The sequence below is a fragment of the Neovison vison genome, chromosome 5 (assembly GCF_020171115.1).
Source record: "Neovison vison isolate M4711 chromosome 5, ASM_NN_V1, whole genome shotgun sequence".
NCBI classification, from domain to species: Eukaryota; Metazoa; Chordata; class Mammalia; order Carnivora; family Mustelidae; genus Neogale; species Neogale vison.
The window spans coordinates 12,538,306-12,554,148 of NC_058095.1; the positions used below are offsets into that span (position 1 = coordinate 12,538,306).

At 41.6% G+C, this 15,843-nt stretch overlaps 1 protein-coding gene across 1 annotated transcript; it reads right to left on the minus strand.

Moving 5' to 3' along the window:
- Window positions 1–1,857: 1,857 nt before the first annotated feature.
- APOH (apolipoprotein H) lies at window positions 1,858–14,431 on the minus strand. Its single transcript, XM_044250359.1, has 8 exons — window positions 14,358–14,431; window positions 13,352–13,528; window positions 11,786–11,882; window positions 10,592–10,668; window positions 8,539–8,727; window positions 6,049–6,228; window positions 4,167–4,364; window positions 1,858–1,961 (listed from the first exon to the last, which is right to left on the minus strand). The coding sequence occupies exons 1-8, from the start codon at window positions 14,419–14,421 to the stop codon at window positions 1,906–1,908; spliced, it is 1,038 nt and encodes a 345-aa protein (XP_044106294.1). The 5' UTR covers window positions 14,422–14,431; the 3' UTR covers window positions 1,858–1,905.
- Window positions 14,432–15,843: the final 1,412 nt, after the last annotated feature.

Below are 15,843 nucleotides of genomic sequence, written 5' to 3' on the forward strand. Positions count from 1 at the left end.
GTATTTTTTAAATTTTGAAATAATAAAATTAATCAGGAAAACATTTGTAACAAAAAGGAGGATAATAGAAAAACATGTTCTCTCCTTTTCTGGAGCAAACCTTGCAATCACATCTGGAGCAGGAGATGCTCTATAATTTTTACTGCTGTCTTTTCATTCTTAGTCCTGTTACACGGGATGGGGGGGAGGGTCTCTTTTATTTTTTTATTTTTTATTTTAAGGATTTTATTTATTTATTTATTTTTAGAGACAGAGATTGGGAGGAGGGGAGGAACAGAGGAAGAGAGAGAAAGAGACCTTGTGCCGAGATCATGACCTAAGCCAAAATGGAGAGTCAGACACTTAACCGGATGAGCCACGCAGGTCCCATGGGAGATCCATTTAAAAAATAGTACGTAAGAAGTTAAAGGAAACAGTGGGTGTAAAGCTTTCTGCTAAGAGAGGAAGTCCAGAGCAGAAGGCTCTTTTGCTCAGCAAAATCGCCAAAGAGGGCTTTTTGGTTTACAAAGAGGGGGTATCAAATGGTCTCAAATCCAAACCCAAAGACCTGGAGAGGGAAAGACCATACAGAAAGGAAGGGTTGTGGAAGAAAAAGTAAAACTTTTTTAAGGTTAAGTAATGGGAATGTGGAGCTTTTGAATGACCACCTTGGGGGTGGGGGGAAGCAAAGGAGGAGCAGAGAAATATCTTGGAAGAGAGATCTGGCCCCCACCCACAGCAAGCAAGTCAAACCCTAATGAAAAAGCATCAGTGAGGGAATTTGGGGGAGACAGATTTCAAGAGTAGTGACAGGACCTATTTGTAGAGCTGGCAAAGAGAAACACCTTTTTCTAGTACTTTTATAAAAACGAGGAATATAAAAAAATAAAAAATAATTAAAAATTAAAATAAATTAAAGCAAAATAAAAACAAAAAGAGGGAGAAAAAAACAGGGCAGTAGCTGGAAAAAGATGTCAGACAATAGGAAGGGTTTTTGTAAAGGGTGATATTACCGTATATTTCTACACTGATAGAAATGGTCCAATAGGAAGAAAAAAAAAATAAAAATGGAAGATCACTCGTGGCAGGAGCAAAATCCTTAAGTGGGAGAGAGAAGATGGGATCCAGTGCATATGGTTTGCCCCTGGATGGAAACTGAGTTTATCCACTGCAACAAGACAGAAGGCAGAGAATCTGGTACAGGTACTAGTAAGTTGACAGATTTGGTCATGGGAAGATTTTTTATTTTATTTATTTTTAAAAAAATTTGTTTAGAGACAGCATGTACCAGTGAGGGTTGGGGGGAGCAGAAGGAGAGGGAGAGAGAGACTCTCCAGCAGACTCCCTGCTGGGGTTCGATTTCCCCAACCCTGAGATTACATAACCTGTGCCTAAATCAAGAGTTGCTTAACCCACTGAGCCACCCAGGCGCCCCATAGAAAGGTCTTTTAAAGGGTCTTTTCTATTTTCTTGGTGCAAGAAGAGGAAGATTATCAGATGAGGGTGAGGGGAGAGAAGGTGGCTTGAGGAGGGTTGAAAAGAGAAGTAGCCACCTTGGAGAGGAGGGGAGTGCACAAATTAGAGAAACACGGGAAGACTGCCAGGCAGAGCTGAGGGCTCGTGTGATGGTTCTCGGGACCATTCTATGACAAATACTGCAGTTGGTTAAGGTGAAATTATTTGAGTAGAGCCAGGGAGACCTAACTAGGTTGCCTGGGTAATTATGTACCCTTTCCATTCCACATCACGAAACGGCCAAGTTCCAAGTGTCTGGGTTTCTTAACCAGCTAACATAACTAAAAGGAAGCTACCACACTGCAGCGAGAAATGGAATAAATTCAGTCACTTTATTTTTCCACTTCTGTCATGTTCCTTGGACAAACACTGATTCAAGTGCGCCATTTAATTTTGAATCTGAAAACCAGTTTAGCACGGTTTCACATCTGATGCATCGGTTTTCCAGAAAGCCAGAAAGCTGTGTTCTGTTCGGAAAGAGAATGAGAAAGACTCTAAGAGAAATGATCATTTCTTAAATTTGCTAAGTGCCTAAGCCAAATCAAATAGAATTTACCAACGGGTGGGAAAATTTAATTATATGAATAAAACCATGGACTGTGAGGTTTCAGTAATAGGAGAAAACATCAGGGAAATGATAAGGCACTCATTTCCAAGAGAGAAAATAAAAGGTTCTGTCTAATTCTGACAGTCAAGATTAAAAGAAAAAAAAAAGAAACCAACTGTATCAGCCTTTTATTTATTCTCGATGCACTAACAGTGCTGTATCTGTCTGAAGACTGTAAGGAACAATGGCCCGAAGAAATACATCAACAAAACTCAGCTTGGTTTTTAAAAATTATCCTCTTCTAATATTTTGTGCACTGATTTGAATGAGGCTACAGGTGCTCTGTCAATTTCAGTATTTAATATCTGCCCGGGGGGTCTGCTATATTTGAAACAATAATAATTTATCCAGTGCATTTCTAACCATTAGTGATTATAGTAACTATCATTGTTTGAGCACTTCCTCTGTGGCATGGATCATATTTCTGGTAAACAAACCTATGAAGTAGGTGTGATTTTCATTCCCTTTTCCATCTCTAGCTAGTCATTTCTCAAACCCCTCATCTTCTCTAACCTGCCTGCCCAGGATATGGCTGTCAGCGTTCTTGGAACTTTTTTTTTTTTAAGATTTTATTTATTTATTTGTCAGAGAGAGAGAGAGCACAAGCAGCGGGAACAGCAGGCAGAGGGAGAAGTATTCTCCCCGCTGAGCAGGGAGTCTGATGTGGGGCTGGATCCCAGGACCCTGGAATCATGATCTGAGCCAAAGGCAGAAACTAAGCCACCCAGGCATCCCTCTTGGATCCCACTTCTAAACTAAGAGGCAGTAGTACCTTCACCCTCTGGTTCCTTCTTCCTTCATAGTACAAAGCTGTTTAAGGCCTAAACCTGAAAATTTAAAAATTTGGCAGTTCTAAATGCTGATCATTGTATACTTCTTGATCTCACACAAACATAACCTCATCCTCCTTAAAGTATTTTGCTCTAATGAATACTTTGCCCTAATGAAGACTTTTCAAAGTCCAGGAATTGCTGAAGAAAGAGGAAAAAATGTTAGAAGATCTATAAACTAATCACCATTACCATGAGCTACTTTGTAATTGGGGTGAGTTCTCTGTAATTTGGGACCGAGGGGTAGTAAATATTATTTTTTTAAATCCCCAACTTTTTTTTAAGTTTTTTAAAAATTTATTTATTTGACAGACAGAGATCACAAGTAGGCAGAGAGGCAGGCAGAGAGGGGGAAGCAGGCTCTCTGCTGAGCAGAGAGCCTGATGCAAGGCTCGATCCCAGGACCCTGGGATCATGACCTGAGCTGAAGGCAGAGGTTTTAACCCACTGAGTCACCCAGGCACTCCAAGTAAATATTATTATTATTCAATACTCCATGCAATATTATTTTTTGAGCTTAATCTAGAATTATGCAAGATGGCATAATTCATCTCAATATTCACTGAATAAAACTGCAACCCTGAGCTTTAAGGAAAAGAATTAGAAAGGAAAATGTTAATGTAAGTGGAGACAATGAATCAGTTTATTGCTTCATCTCACTATTTTTTCCTGCTCCTCTGCTCTTTTTAAAAACCTGGTGGCCATGGGCGCCTGGGTGGCTCAGTGGGTTAAGCCTCTGCCTTTGGCTCAGGTCATGATCCCAGGGTGCTGGGATCGAGCCCCGCATCGGGCTCTCTGCTCAGCGGGGAGCCGTTCCTCCTCTCTCTCTGCCTGCCTCTCTGCCTACTTGTGATCTCTCTGTACAATAAATAAATAAAATCTTAAAAAAAAAAATCTGGTGGCCAGGGGCAACTGGGTAGCTCAGTCAGTGAAGCATCTGCTTTCAGCTCAGGTTATGATTCCTGGGTCCTGGGATAGAGTTCCCCATCCAGCTCCTTGCTCAGCGGGGAGCCTGCTTCCCCCTCTCTCTCTGCCTGCCTCTCCGCCTACCTGTGATCTCTCTCTGTCTTTGTAAAATAAATAAATAAAATATTTTAAAAAAAAAAAAAAAAAAAAGGAAAGAAAATCCAGAGGCCAAACTCACATGGCTTCTTGTAATCATTATGTAATTAAAGTACTTCCTATGGTGAGAGGCAAGTGGGAATCCCAGCTAAAATTACCAGGGTCGGACTCACCCTTGAAGCACTTAGGGATTTCAATGGTGCCATCGATGCACTGAGCATCCTCTGTATAGCTACACTTCTTTTCCTTATTCTTGCAGAAGAACGAAACTTTTTCACCATGCAGCATTCCATTCTTTAATTTGTCTTGAAGCTTTACTTTCTGTCCTTGGTACAGCACTGTCCCTTTTTTAACAGATAATTTACAAGAAGCTGAAAGACACAATATACGTGGTCAAGACTTGGGAGTTCAGTGAGTCTTCCTTAAGGACAGTGTGGCAGTTGAATCAGCAGAGGAGTATGCTTCAAACACATTGTTCAAGACAGGAAGATTCCAAGAATATTCATAGGGAGTAACGTCAGTGTCATGGCCAATAGAAGTTCTTTACCCATGGAACCATTAATCGTGGCTTCCAAGACGCCCTTTTCTCCCCCTATAGTATCCACATGGTAAGGTCAGAGCAGAAGCGTCCGATTTTAGGCTTCTGAGAAAAAGAACTTCTACGAGATACTGCCATTTTATATAAACCTCCACTGCTCCACTGAGATCTCATTTATTGAGCTAATGCAGCCATCCAACAGCTACTGTAAGAGTTGACTGATGATACTTCGCAAATGCTCCTTTCTCTGAGAAGTTGCCCTCAGCCATAAGGGAGCCACCTCTTCCAGGAGCAAATCAGACTCCACACCAGGGTCAGGAAAGAGAGCAGACCATAGCCAATGACGGACCAATAAGGGGATACAAAAAGGAGGTCCCCATGCCTTTTGGTGGGATCAACTGGAGTGGAATTCATGGTGCAGAACTACCAAGGAGATGAAATTAAAACTAGACTCTATTGGAAACCACCTGTTTGTTCAAAATTTAGTCCCAGGATCATCAGCAGCTGCATCGCTTGGGAACGTGAGCAAATTCTCAAGTCCTATCCCGGATCTACTGAATCAAAAACTCTGGGTTTAAATAAACCCTCCAGGTGATTCTGGGACACAGGGAAGTTTGAGAACCAGTGCGCTACTTGAGCCAACCTGCCTCACTTTCTCCTGAGACACTCACTGAGTAAATCACCTGCACTTGAATCCCTGTCTTGGGCTCTGTTTTTAGGGGACCCCAACATAAGACACTAATAATACATCATTTTGCCTGCTGTGCCTAGTTTCCTTTTCTGCTTAAACTTCCCAGCCCTGTAACAACCAGCATAGAAATACAGAGCTAGGGAACTGTTCTCTGCGTAAGCATGACCCTGGATCAAGGATGGACACCTAACTCATAAGGAACCAGTGTTTCCAGGAAAAGATGCCGGTTAGTGTTGAGCCCTTTGCTTAAGAGGTCCTGGTGCAGAGTCAAGGCAGGTTTGAGGAGAGAGAGCAGGGAAACATGAAGATGAGAGAGAGAGAACATGAGGTCACTGAGATACGGAAAGAGTAGCCATAGAGCCTGGCTTCAGTTCAAATCCTCAGGAGGACCAGTTGCATTTCATGTGTTCGTCATTCGTCATCAATGTCCATATGATCACCTGTTGCCTGTTTATGATAAATCCCTATTTCCTTGAACTAACTTGAATGTGTGGTTGGTTTTTTGCAGCAACAAGAAGAGTCTAGACTAGGACAAAGCAGAAAAGGATGCTCACAGGAAAATGAGCATAGGAAACCCACACCATTTTCCACCGTATCATCAATGCTTACAAAGGATCTGTGTATCTCCTACAGTTTCATCTCAAACACACTTGCTAAGCGTGAAGCTCCCCAAGGCACATGTGAGTCCTAAAGTCTTTCACATACAAATAACTGTGAAGCAAGTCTGAGCAACAAGCAGAGAATGATTGGAACAAGAAAACGGCAAGTAAAAGTAATCCACTGGCTAAGTTTGGGGATGTAGGAAGACTGCACCCCTATTTCATACCTTTACAACTTGGTTGTGCAGACCAGTTTCCAAATTTGTTACATTCCACTTCTTCTGGGCCATCCAAGACGTATGTATCATGGCAACCGTATGTGGCTTTATCCTTGTAATAAAGTGCTTGTTTTGCAGGATAGTTCACAAACCCATTGTCTGGTCTTGATGGGAATGGGCATTTTACTTCTAAAAAGTATATTCAGTAAGACATGTTAGTATATATGTAGTACTCTTCCACAGTTACAAAATCTTTACATTCCAATCTCCATTACCCTATTGAGTCACTGGGTGTTTCTGTAACTGGAATTCAATTTCTAGGGACCTAGGTGCTTAATCCTGTCCCCCTTTTCTTATGCCCACAGGACCCTAGATATTATAAAGGAAAAAACAATACTTTGAAAGTAAATCAATGAGTTACCAAGTGCTTTGGGCTCTCATACAATAGCAAGTGTTATTTATTCCAAATTTCATCTGCATGCAGTCTAAAATGGTGGGTTTTAAAAAAGAAAAAATGATTCTGCCTCTTTTAATCAACAAACCATGAAATTAGAACACAAAGTCTCCCTCCATGCGCACTAGCTCAACATTATTGGATTTTAGATGGTAAATCTAATTCTTTTTTTTTTAAGATTTTATTTATTTATTTGACAGAGAGATCACAAGTAGGCAGAGAGGCAGGCAGAGAGAGAGGGGGAAGCAGGCTCCCTGCTGAGCAGAGTCTGATGCAGGGCTCGATCCCAGGTCCCTGGGATCATGACCTGAACCGAAGGCAGAGGCTTAACTCACTGAGCCACCCAGTAACCCCTAGATGTTAAATCTAATTCTTATGATTGTCTTCAGTCTATAAGAGAAGCCAGAATGAAATATGAAGGAGAAACATGATATTTTTCCTGGCACCTGAATCTACGAGTCTATAATAATATTTTAAAAATAGTCCATGGAAGAAAAGTAAAGCATTTTTCTATAGAAGAATGCCAACTAATAAATATAGGAGAAAAGATAGAAAGTCACCAGTTTGCAACCACCAGTGTTGTAATTGACTAAGTTGGGCATCACCAGAGGATGCTAAAATGTCAGCGAGAGGGTAGATATTCACAGTCTCAAAGTATCACCCACCATTTGCTTCCGAAGAGGAAAAGATGCCTTTACCAAGAGATCTGACACAACCTACCCGACCGAGGGATGAAACAAACCATGACCAGTGATTCCTCCTGATGTGATGGAATGAAATTATTTAGCTTGAATCTAATCACAAGTAAATCATCACCTAGATTCAGAGTATGGAACATTCTACAAGACAGCTAGCCTATATTCTTTAAAAATGTCAAGGAGGGGCACCTGAGTGGTTCAGTCAGTTAAGCAGCATCTGACTCTTTTTTTTTTTTTTTGTAAGATTTTTATTTATTTGACAGGGAGAGAGAGAGCACAAGCAGGGGAAGCAGCAGGCAGAGGGAGAAGCAGGCTCCCTACTGAGCAAAGAGCCCGATGTGGGGCTCAACCCCAAGACCCTGGGATCATGACCTGAGCCAAAGATAGATGCTTAACTGACTGAGCCACCCAGGCACCCAGGCATCCCTAAGCATCTGACTCTTGATTTTTGGCTCAGGTCGTGATCTCATGGTTGAGAGACGAGCCCCAGGTTCAGCTCCACGCTGGACATGGAGTCTGCTTGGCATTATCTTTCTCCTTCTCTCTCTGCCCCTCCCCCCCTTGCAAATGCTCCCTCTCTCTCTATAAAAATAAAATATAAATAAATAAAAATAAAAATGTCAAGTAAAGACTACTAAAAAGGCAGGGGATCATTCTTTTTTAAAAAAGATTGTATTTATTCATTTATTTGAGAGAGAGACAGAGACAGAGGGAATGAGCATGAGTAGGGGGAGGGGGAGGGGCAGTGGGAGATGGAGTGGAGAAGCAGACTCCCAGCTGAGCAGGGAGCACAACACAGGGCTCAATCCCAGGACCCTGAGATCATGACCTGAGCTGAAGGCAGAGGCTTAACCCACTGAGCCACCCAGGCGCCCCCAAATCAAATGTTCTTGTGATTCTTAAATTTAGGTAGACTATAAAAGCTTGGGACAATCCGACTACAGCCCAGTTTTTCACCGCCATCTCCTAGAACTCCCCAATTTAATCCTGCCTTCTCCCCACCAATCTCGCTACCATATTTGACTGTCCCTATATACACCCTGTTCTCTCATGGCTCCCTGACTTCCCATGACTTCCCCTCATTCTCCACTTCTCCTCTTCTGGGAAGCCCTCCCAGGCAGCTCCAAATAGTTCATGGCATTATGTAGAATTCTCCTGACATCAGAAGCCAGGTGTCCTTCATCTGGTATCCCCAAAACCCAGCACACTGCCCAAAACATGTTAGATGCCAATAAACAAGTATTGAACAAGGCCATTGGAAACACTCGATGAGAGTGGAATTTTCCATACTTCTCAAAAATGGGATTCTACACTATCATAATAGTTTTGTCTTGTCCTTGTACCTACCTCTGCATTCTGGTAATGCAGTCCAATTTCCATGTGCTGTGCAGGTAACTGTATCATTTCCAAACATGGCATAATGCGGCAAACATTCGAAGACAGCTTTTGTTCCATAGAGGGAGTGGTTTTTAGTCAATGACTTAAAATCACTAAGGGTTGCGAACTTAGGAATGGATGGAGGAGGGCAGGTTACAGCTGGAAAAAGAAAGAACGATCACTTTTATGAAATAGTTGGGTCTTTTAAAGCTACTCTTTCCAGAAAAAGAAAACAACCAACAAACAAGCAAAGGTTAACTTGAGAAAATGCAAAGTGGGATCAAACGCCAGGGGAAAAACAATCACTTACAAAAGTCATGGAAGAACATATGACCTGAAAAATCAGATGACCGAACCAGTGAAAAGACTGAAAAATGAAGTAAGTCTAAGTCTTGTCCCCACGAATTTGCTTCTTACAATGACACAGTGCATAGTTCTCCATAAGGCTTTGATCCAAATGCTAGATGTTTCTGGAAGTCAGAGTTAGTAGAGGATGGAGGACCATTCTATAATGAAGGCTCATGAGAGCGCTTGGTACAACATCCTCTGTGACATCTTCATTCCACTGCTGTCTTACATGGGTTTGTTCCCACTGAACATCTCCCGCTTCTGCACTCTCAATGTTTGGAGCTTGCACAAGTAACTTTACATGGAGATATGGTCGGGGTTGTCATCTGACCTAACTAATATGGGATTTCAATAAATCCAGGGAGAGTTATACTAACATAAAGGAAGTTAGTGCAGAGCAGAATGTGATTTAATCTGAATTATTTAAATCCTTGCTACTCCAAGTGGGAAGCCTGCTATTAATGCAGCGGCTCAGACGCCATCCAGACTCATGGATCAGAATCTGCCTCTTAACGAGATGCCCAGATGATTCACCTGTCCATTAAAGTACAAGGAGTGTTGGTTTAGATTAGACGGAAGCTAAAGCAGATTTTCTGTTTGTAACCAAGAAGAAAAAGTGACTTTACAGAGTTGATGTAAACCTGCTTCCAAGGGAAACTAGAGGAACAGTGGTGATTTTTACTGCTGAGTAAAGAACTCTAATTTAGCCTTAAAAACCTTTTGTTTGGGTAGTACAACTTTACTCAAATGATCATTGATTTGAAATTGCTTGACTTTTTCACTGGCTCTTGTTAGGACAGATCTCACTGAAATGTTGGGGAACCATAACCATGATTGTGACGTGTGGAACTCCTGGTCAAAGATTGGACTCCTGTGACTCACAATCAGAACACCCTTGCCTCCATCAGCAATGTCCAGAGCCGCCCCTGACTGCATGGCTGAGGGTCCCAGAATAAACCAGCAGTGTGTTTTGAAGCAAACCCACTTCACTCCTATGAGGCAAGGCCCTTTGATGGAGTCTAAGGTCACTGCGAAGGTTACTTTCCTATGTTCCTCATCACTAGACACACTCGCCAAAAGGCAGACCAAAGTCTCCTTCAGCCATACAGCCTCAGTGCTGAGAATAGGACATGACACACATTAGGTCCCCAATACCCATTTTATGTATCTCATAATAAGATCTCATATGAGATAAATATCTCATAAATGAGATATATCTCATATGTATATCTCTTATGTATCTCATAAGTGAGATACATAAATGGGTGAATGTATAAATGAATGAATGAGATCCCAGAGTGGCAGGAAGATTGTTTCCAGTTCTTCTAGTCAAATGATGGCCATCCCAGGTTGACCAATATCACACGTAGCCAAGCCCCTGCCAAAAACTGTGAGAGTGAGGGAAAGAATAAGCCCAAATACCACTGGTTTCACCAGGTGGAGGATACAAATGTGATCAGAGTCGAATGCTTCCCTTCTGTCCTTCCAAAAGGGTTGTTGCATCCTCCAAGGTAAGATGATATCGAGAGGAACACTCTCCGTAAGGATGAGTAACCATCCCAAGGAGTGAGGACTGAGGGGTTTCCAGGCCAGGGAGTGTACAGTGTTGAGACCAGCAAAGTCCCAGGCAAAACAACTAATCCCTCTCCCCAGAACTGGGGACCCACAGACTCACGAGTACAGACAGGAAGGTCAACATTCCATTTTCCTTCCTCGGTGCATTGAGCAGAACTACTTCCATTCAGATAAAACCTGCAAAAGGACAATATAACCCATCAGTAAAATCACCCAACGATGGCATCTCAAATGTCCTCATCACTGAGCATTGCCTCGGAGTCATGTTACCGACTTTTCCCCTATTTTGTAAGGCTGTTTTCTTGAGGAGCTCAGCACTCTTAAGGCTCATCAAATCTCCCAGCCCAGGGCTGCAGGGAACTCATGGAAGAATGAGAAATTTCCACAGCTGGAGGCATAGAAGCCAAACCCCCAGATCCCTCTTTTCCAATCAGCAGACCAAAAATAACTGCTTCATACGCAGAGCGAAGAAGCAGCTCTTCTTCAGGGTCACAAAACTGCATCAAACTGAGTCATGGCTACTCTTCATTTCCTAAAACTATTCACTCTACTGAGATAAATGGGTAGAAACAATGTGTCTATTTCCATCGAAAATGTAACATTGTCTCATCCAACCAATTGCTTCAAGGTCCTTTTTCATCAGACCCACAAGTTAATTGGTGTTTCGGATGAAAAGAGTTCATTTCTCTTTCACACATAGTATTTATTCATTTCCAATCCCAAATAAGAATCCTCAGTAAAATTTTGCCCTAAGGTACAGCCAGCTGACCTATACCGACAATGTCACTGGTGGTGACTTTGCTCATAAGGCAGCTGAGCTATGTGACCGACTGGACGTGCTTTCTTAATAGAGATGCTGATCAACGGAACTGCCTTCTAGATGAACACACTCCCTATTTCAACAGAGAATACCCTCCTGGAGATTCCCAGGTCAGTCAGTCAAGTTAGGTTCATATCTAAAGCCCAAGTCCAATTCCTAAAGTATTTTAACATTCATGCCAAGTCCCAGAGATGATATAGAATTACCATCTAGTTTTAAGGGTTCCAATGCATCTCCTCAGTTATGTAACTAACCAGAGGGGAATTTGGATACCAGTAGCAACTTCATGTGTCACTAGATGTTCAAGTCTCCACCCCTCCCCCATCCCAATGCCACTGTGGTACAGATTAAAAGCAGAACTACAAATGATTTGTATTCAGCAACTCCAGCCTGAAGGCCAAAAATAAAATATGTCCTGATATTTAATGTAAGGGCACAGAGATGGTTCTGCCTCTGTTAGCTAGAAGTCCTTACCCAGGATTACAAGCAAAACTGATCGTGTTGGGATATTCAAAAGTTGTGTAACGTACAGCTCCATTTTCTAAGATTCCAGCAAAAGGACATACTCTGGCTGTAATTTAAAGATAGAGAGGTAAATTTCAATTTATAGAGTTTTTTTATTAGAGTAAAAACATGTAAACTCAGATGCCTGGGTGGCTCAGTGGTTAAAGCCTCTGCCTCCGGTGCAGGTCGTGATCCCAGGATCTTGGGATCAAGCCCTGCATTGGGCTTTCTGCTCAGCAGGGAGTCTGCTTCCTTTCTTCTCTCTCTGCCTGCCTCTCTGCCTACTTGTGATCTCTGTCTGTCAAATATATATATATATACACACTCATTTCTGTTCTTTGATCCAATAACTCTACTGTGAACTATTCTAAGAAAACAACTCAAAATTAGTCAAATGATATATGCACAAAGAGGCTCATTGCACTGCCTAATAACAAAAATCAGACAGCCTAAATGTTTGCCAACAGGTGGCTGTCTTGATTAATTATGGTAAATCAACAGTTGAACTCTTAGGCAGCCAACAAAACATGAATTATGAAGACTATGGAGACACTATCAATATTTACGCCGATGAATATAGAAAAATATAAAATGGTACCTACTTTCTGCAATGATGCAAAAATATACACATGGAAAGTAACTTGAAAAAATGAAATTGTTAGTATTCCAGTTATGACCAATTTAAAGAAAATTTTTCCCTCGTGCTATTATAGCTGTTTTTCGTGAAAAATCGTGTTTAGTCCTTTTTGAATCAAAAAGCAGACCAAAATCACTTGTATGAAATATAGGAGTTTCACAAAGGTCATGTTCATATGACCAAAACAACCGGAGCTCAGAGAGACCCATAAAGTGATTTTTACCCTTTAACTTCTACATAAAATGGCCAGAAATTCTTTCGGGTTAATTGCTCCATATTTGACTGTAAAAAGTAATGCTGGTATGTTAGCACAGAACCACGTACTGAGGAATAAAGAAAAGCAACCATCTACCATAAGGAGAGAGCAATAAATTTATATTTAAGTTTTTATATTATATTTACATATAATATTATAACATTATAAATTATTGTTTTATAATCATATATAATTCATATTATTATATTTATTATAAATTATTATAACACAATGATTCCATTAAGGATGCTTTCATTTTGAGGCCAGGTCCAAATATATGATGATTCCTTGTGTTTTACTTTTTCAAAAGTCTCTTTGGCATATGTTTAAATTTCAGAGTATCTGTGCATCTTTTTTTTTTACATTTGCAGTCTCTCTCTCTCTCTCTCTTTTATTGTAGCTGGTCTCTTTTTTACATCTCTTCTAGTTCTGGGCTATGCTTACCTCCTCCTCTCTAAATAGCACCTGTTACCTCTATTCTCCCCTCCCATGAACACCACCCAGGCCCTCTGGTTTCTTCACAGCCTTCCATTCTGTGGCTTGCCTGGACCTCTGTGCCCCCAGCATGACAAAGGGGGGCTTATGCGCCAAGTGTCCTGAATCCCAATGAGGGGACAGCATGTGAAAGAAGGCATTGACTTACGGGTGCACCTCAGGGTGTTGACGGGCCAAAGTCCTGTGAGAGGGCAGGTGAACCGCCTCATCCCACCGTGGGTCATATAGCCCGGACGGCAGGTGTACACGATCTGCTCCCCTGGGTCATAGGTCCTCTTTAATGGAGTAACGGTGGCAAATGGTAGCTCATCTGGTTTGGGACAGGCTGAAATAGAGCAAGAAGTGGTTAGTTAAGAAATCTACATTTTTCTAAAATAAGACAAAATCAGAGAGGAAGACAAATCATGAGAGACTGTTAACTGTAGGAAATAATTGAGGGTGCTGGAAGGGAAGCGGTGGGGGGGATGAGGTAACTGGTTGGTGGGCATTAAGGAAGCAGTTGATGGAATGAGCACTGGGTGGTCTATGCAACTGATGAATCACCAGCTCTACCTCTGAACCTAATAATACACTATATGTTAATTGATCTTAAACAACATTTTTTAAAAAGATTCTATTTATTTATTTGACAGACAGAGAGGCAGGCAGAGAGAGAGGGGGGGAAGCAGGCTCCCTGCTGAGCAGAGAGCCCAATACGGGGCTCGATCCCAGGACCCTGGGATCATGACCTGAGCCGAAGGCAGAGGCTTTAAACCACTGAGCCACCCAGGCGCCCCTTAAACAACACTTTAAAAAGAAATCTATATTTTCATTTTTAAGCTTGGCTAGCACAAAAATGAAAAAACTAATGCTGCCAATAGTAACTATGATAAATTCTGTACCAAATATTTCACATATGCAAGATCTCATCTAATCTCCTCAACTTTGAAGGGTACTATAGGTGTCCCCCTTTTTTTATAGGTCAATACACTGAGGCTTCATCAGGCTGAATATCTTAGGGAGGAGCTTTAAGTGTGGCAATAGTGAAGAATCAATATCAATCCAGACTCCCCAGCATCCACACTAGAAAGAATTTTAATCATCATTACTGATCCCTGTTATATACTAGGGGGCTGGAGGTATTAATTATATTTGCAAAAGCAAAGAGTACTTACTCCGTCCTGCAGTAGCAACATGGCAGAGAAAACTTGAGAACAAGAAGAGCCCCAGAGAAATCATTGTGGATGACTCACACAGGCACTACCAAAATGGTTTCCTCTGCTAAAAAGAGGGATGCAAATATAAAAGTGCTTAAACATTAACCTTTTCTCCTGTGTTCTTTTACCTCTGTAAATAGAAGGTAAAATATCACAATTTGAAAGGAACTCTGAGACCTACATTTTTTAATCATTTACTTTCACTTCTGTGTGTCTGTTGTGAAATCCTTGGCAAATGGTTTCCATCTTCATAACACTTATTTTAATGGCACAACATGGTCCATTATCACCTCAAATAGAATTCTGGTGATTCCCAGATTGTCAGGGCTCTACTCCAGACCTCTCATCCTCTATCCTTAGTTTTGTGTATGTAGTGGGTGGAAAATCAGAAGCCTGGAGCACCTGCTTCCCCCACAGTCTTGATGTAGAAATTCTGGACCATCTCTAGCTTTCAGTCTCCACATCTCTAAAATGATATTCGTTTCCAGATGTATGATTCTGAAGAACATCCACAAGGAGGCATCTAAAACTATAATGCCTAAAAACCTGAGTTCATCATCTTCCTTCAGAAAAACAATGATTTCTTCCAGATTTCTGTTTTACTGGCAATTAATAACAGATCATTCTGGCACCTCCAGGTGCAACCTCAAAGCTATCCTCAAATCCTCGGTCTTCTCGTGCCAAGTCAACACGAAGTCCTTCTTGTCACTCTTAATACTTCTTAGATCTGTCTAGGCAGATTCTAGATCTGTTTTAGAAAGTTGACATGAAGTTACAAGCTGGGACTCTGAGAAGAACAGAAGTTGAGTAGGAGGCGACAATGGCCAATGATGATGACGTTGCTTGGAGGGTTCAGAGAGGACCAGCCATGACTCCCTAGTCCTCTCATGCCTCCTCCACTTTCGGAGGGACAGAATATACAGGTGGACAATGGCCAGAAGATATATAAAGATAGAACTCTGACCCCTAGTGTCTGTAGCAACCAATCCAGCAAGCCAAATCCCAACCTCCATAGCAATCAACCCAACTTAGGACAAACTAGAAAAAGCCAAATATGTTCTTTAATCAATCACATAGGATGCCCAGCTTCTAGTTATCCCACCTCCATTGCCCCTATCATACCAACAACCTTCCATTAGGCCATACTTGAAATTTTCCCTTTGTGTCCACAATCAAGTTTGACCACTCCTCTGACTTTGAGTCTCTGCCAAACACAAATAACGATGGCTGACTCCCTTGTTATGGCAAGCTCTGAGTCACTTGCCTTTGCTGGTTCTCATTTGGATGGCTTTGAGGTCTAAAGTTGCTTGACACACATTAGTTTAAGAAGAATTCTTGTCAGGCAGTGATTCTTGAACTTTGCTTCTGATGAACACTGTGTTCTGTAACAAGAAGAAAAGTATACTCCCACTAATAGAAAATATTGTGGCCCTTCCCCCTCTGT

Bases quoted from the DNA above. Each gene is read 5' to 3' on its own strand.
- APOH (XM_044250359.1), bottom strand. From the start codon at position 14,421: ATGATTTCTCTGGGGCTCTTCTTGTTCTCAAGTTTTCTCTGCCATGTT. The intron at 13,529-14,357 runs GTAAGTACTCTT...GCTCTATTTCAG, and splicing joins TGTTGCTACTGCAGGACGGA to CCTGTCCCAAACCAGATGAG. The intron at 11,883-13,351 runs GTAAGTCAATGC...TTTAAATTACAG, and splicing joins CAACACCCTGAGGTGCACCC to CCAGAGTATGTCCTTTTGCT.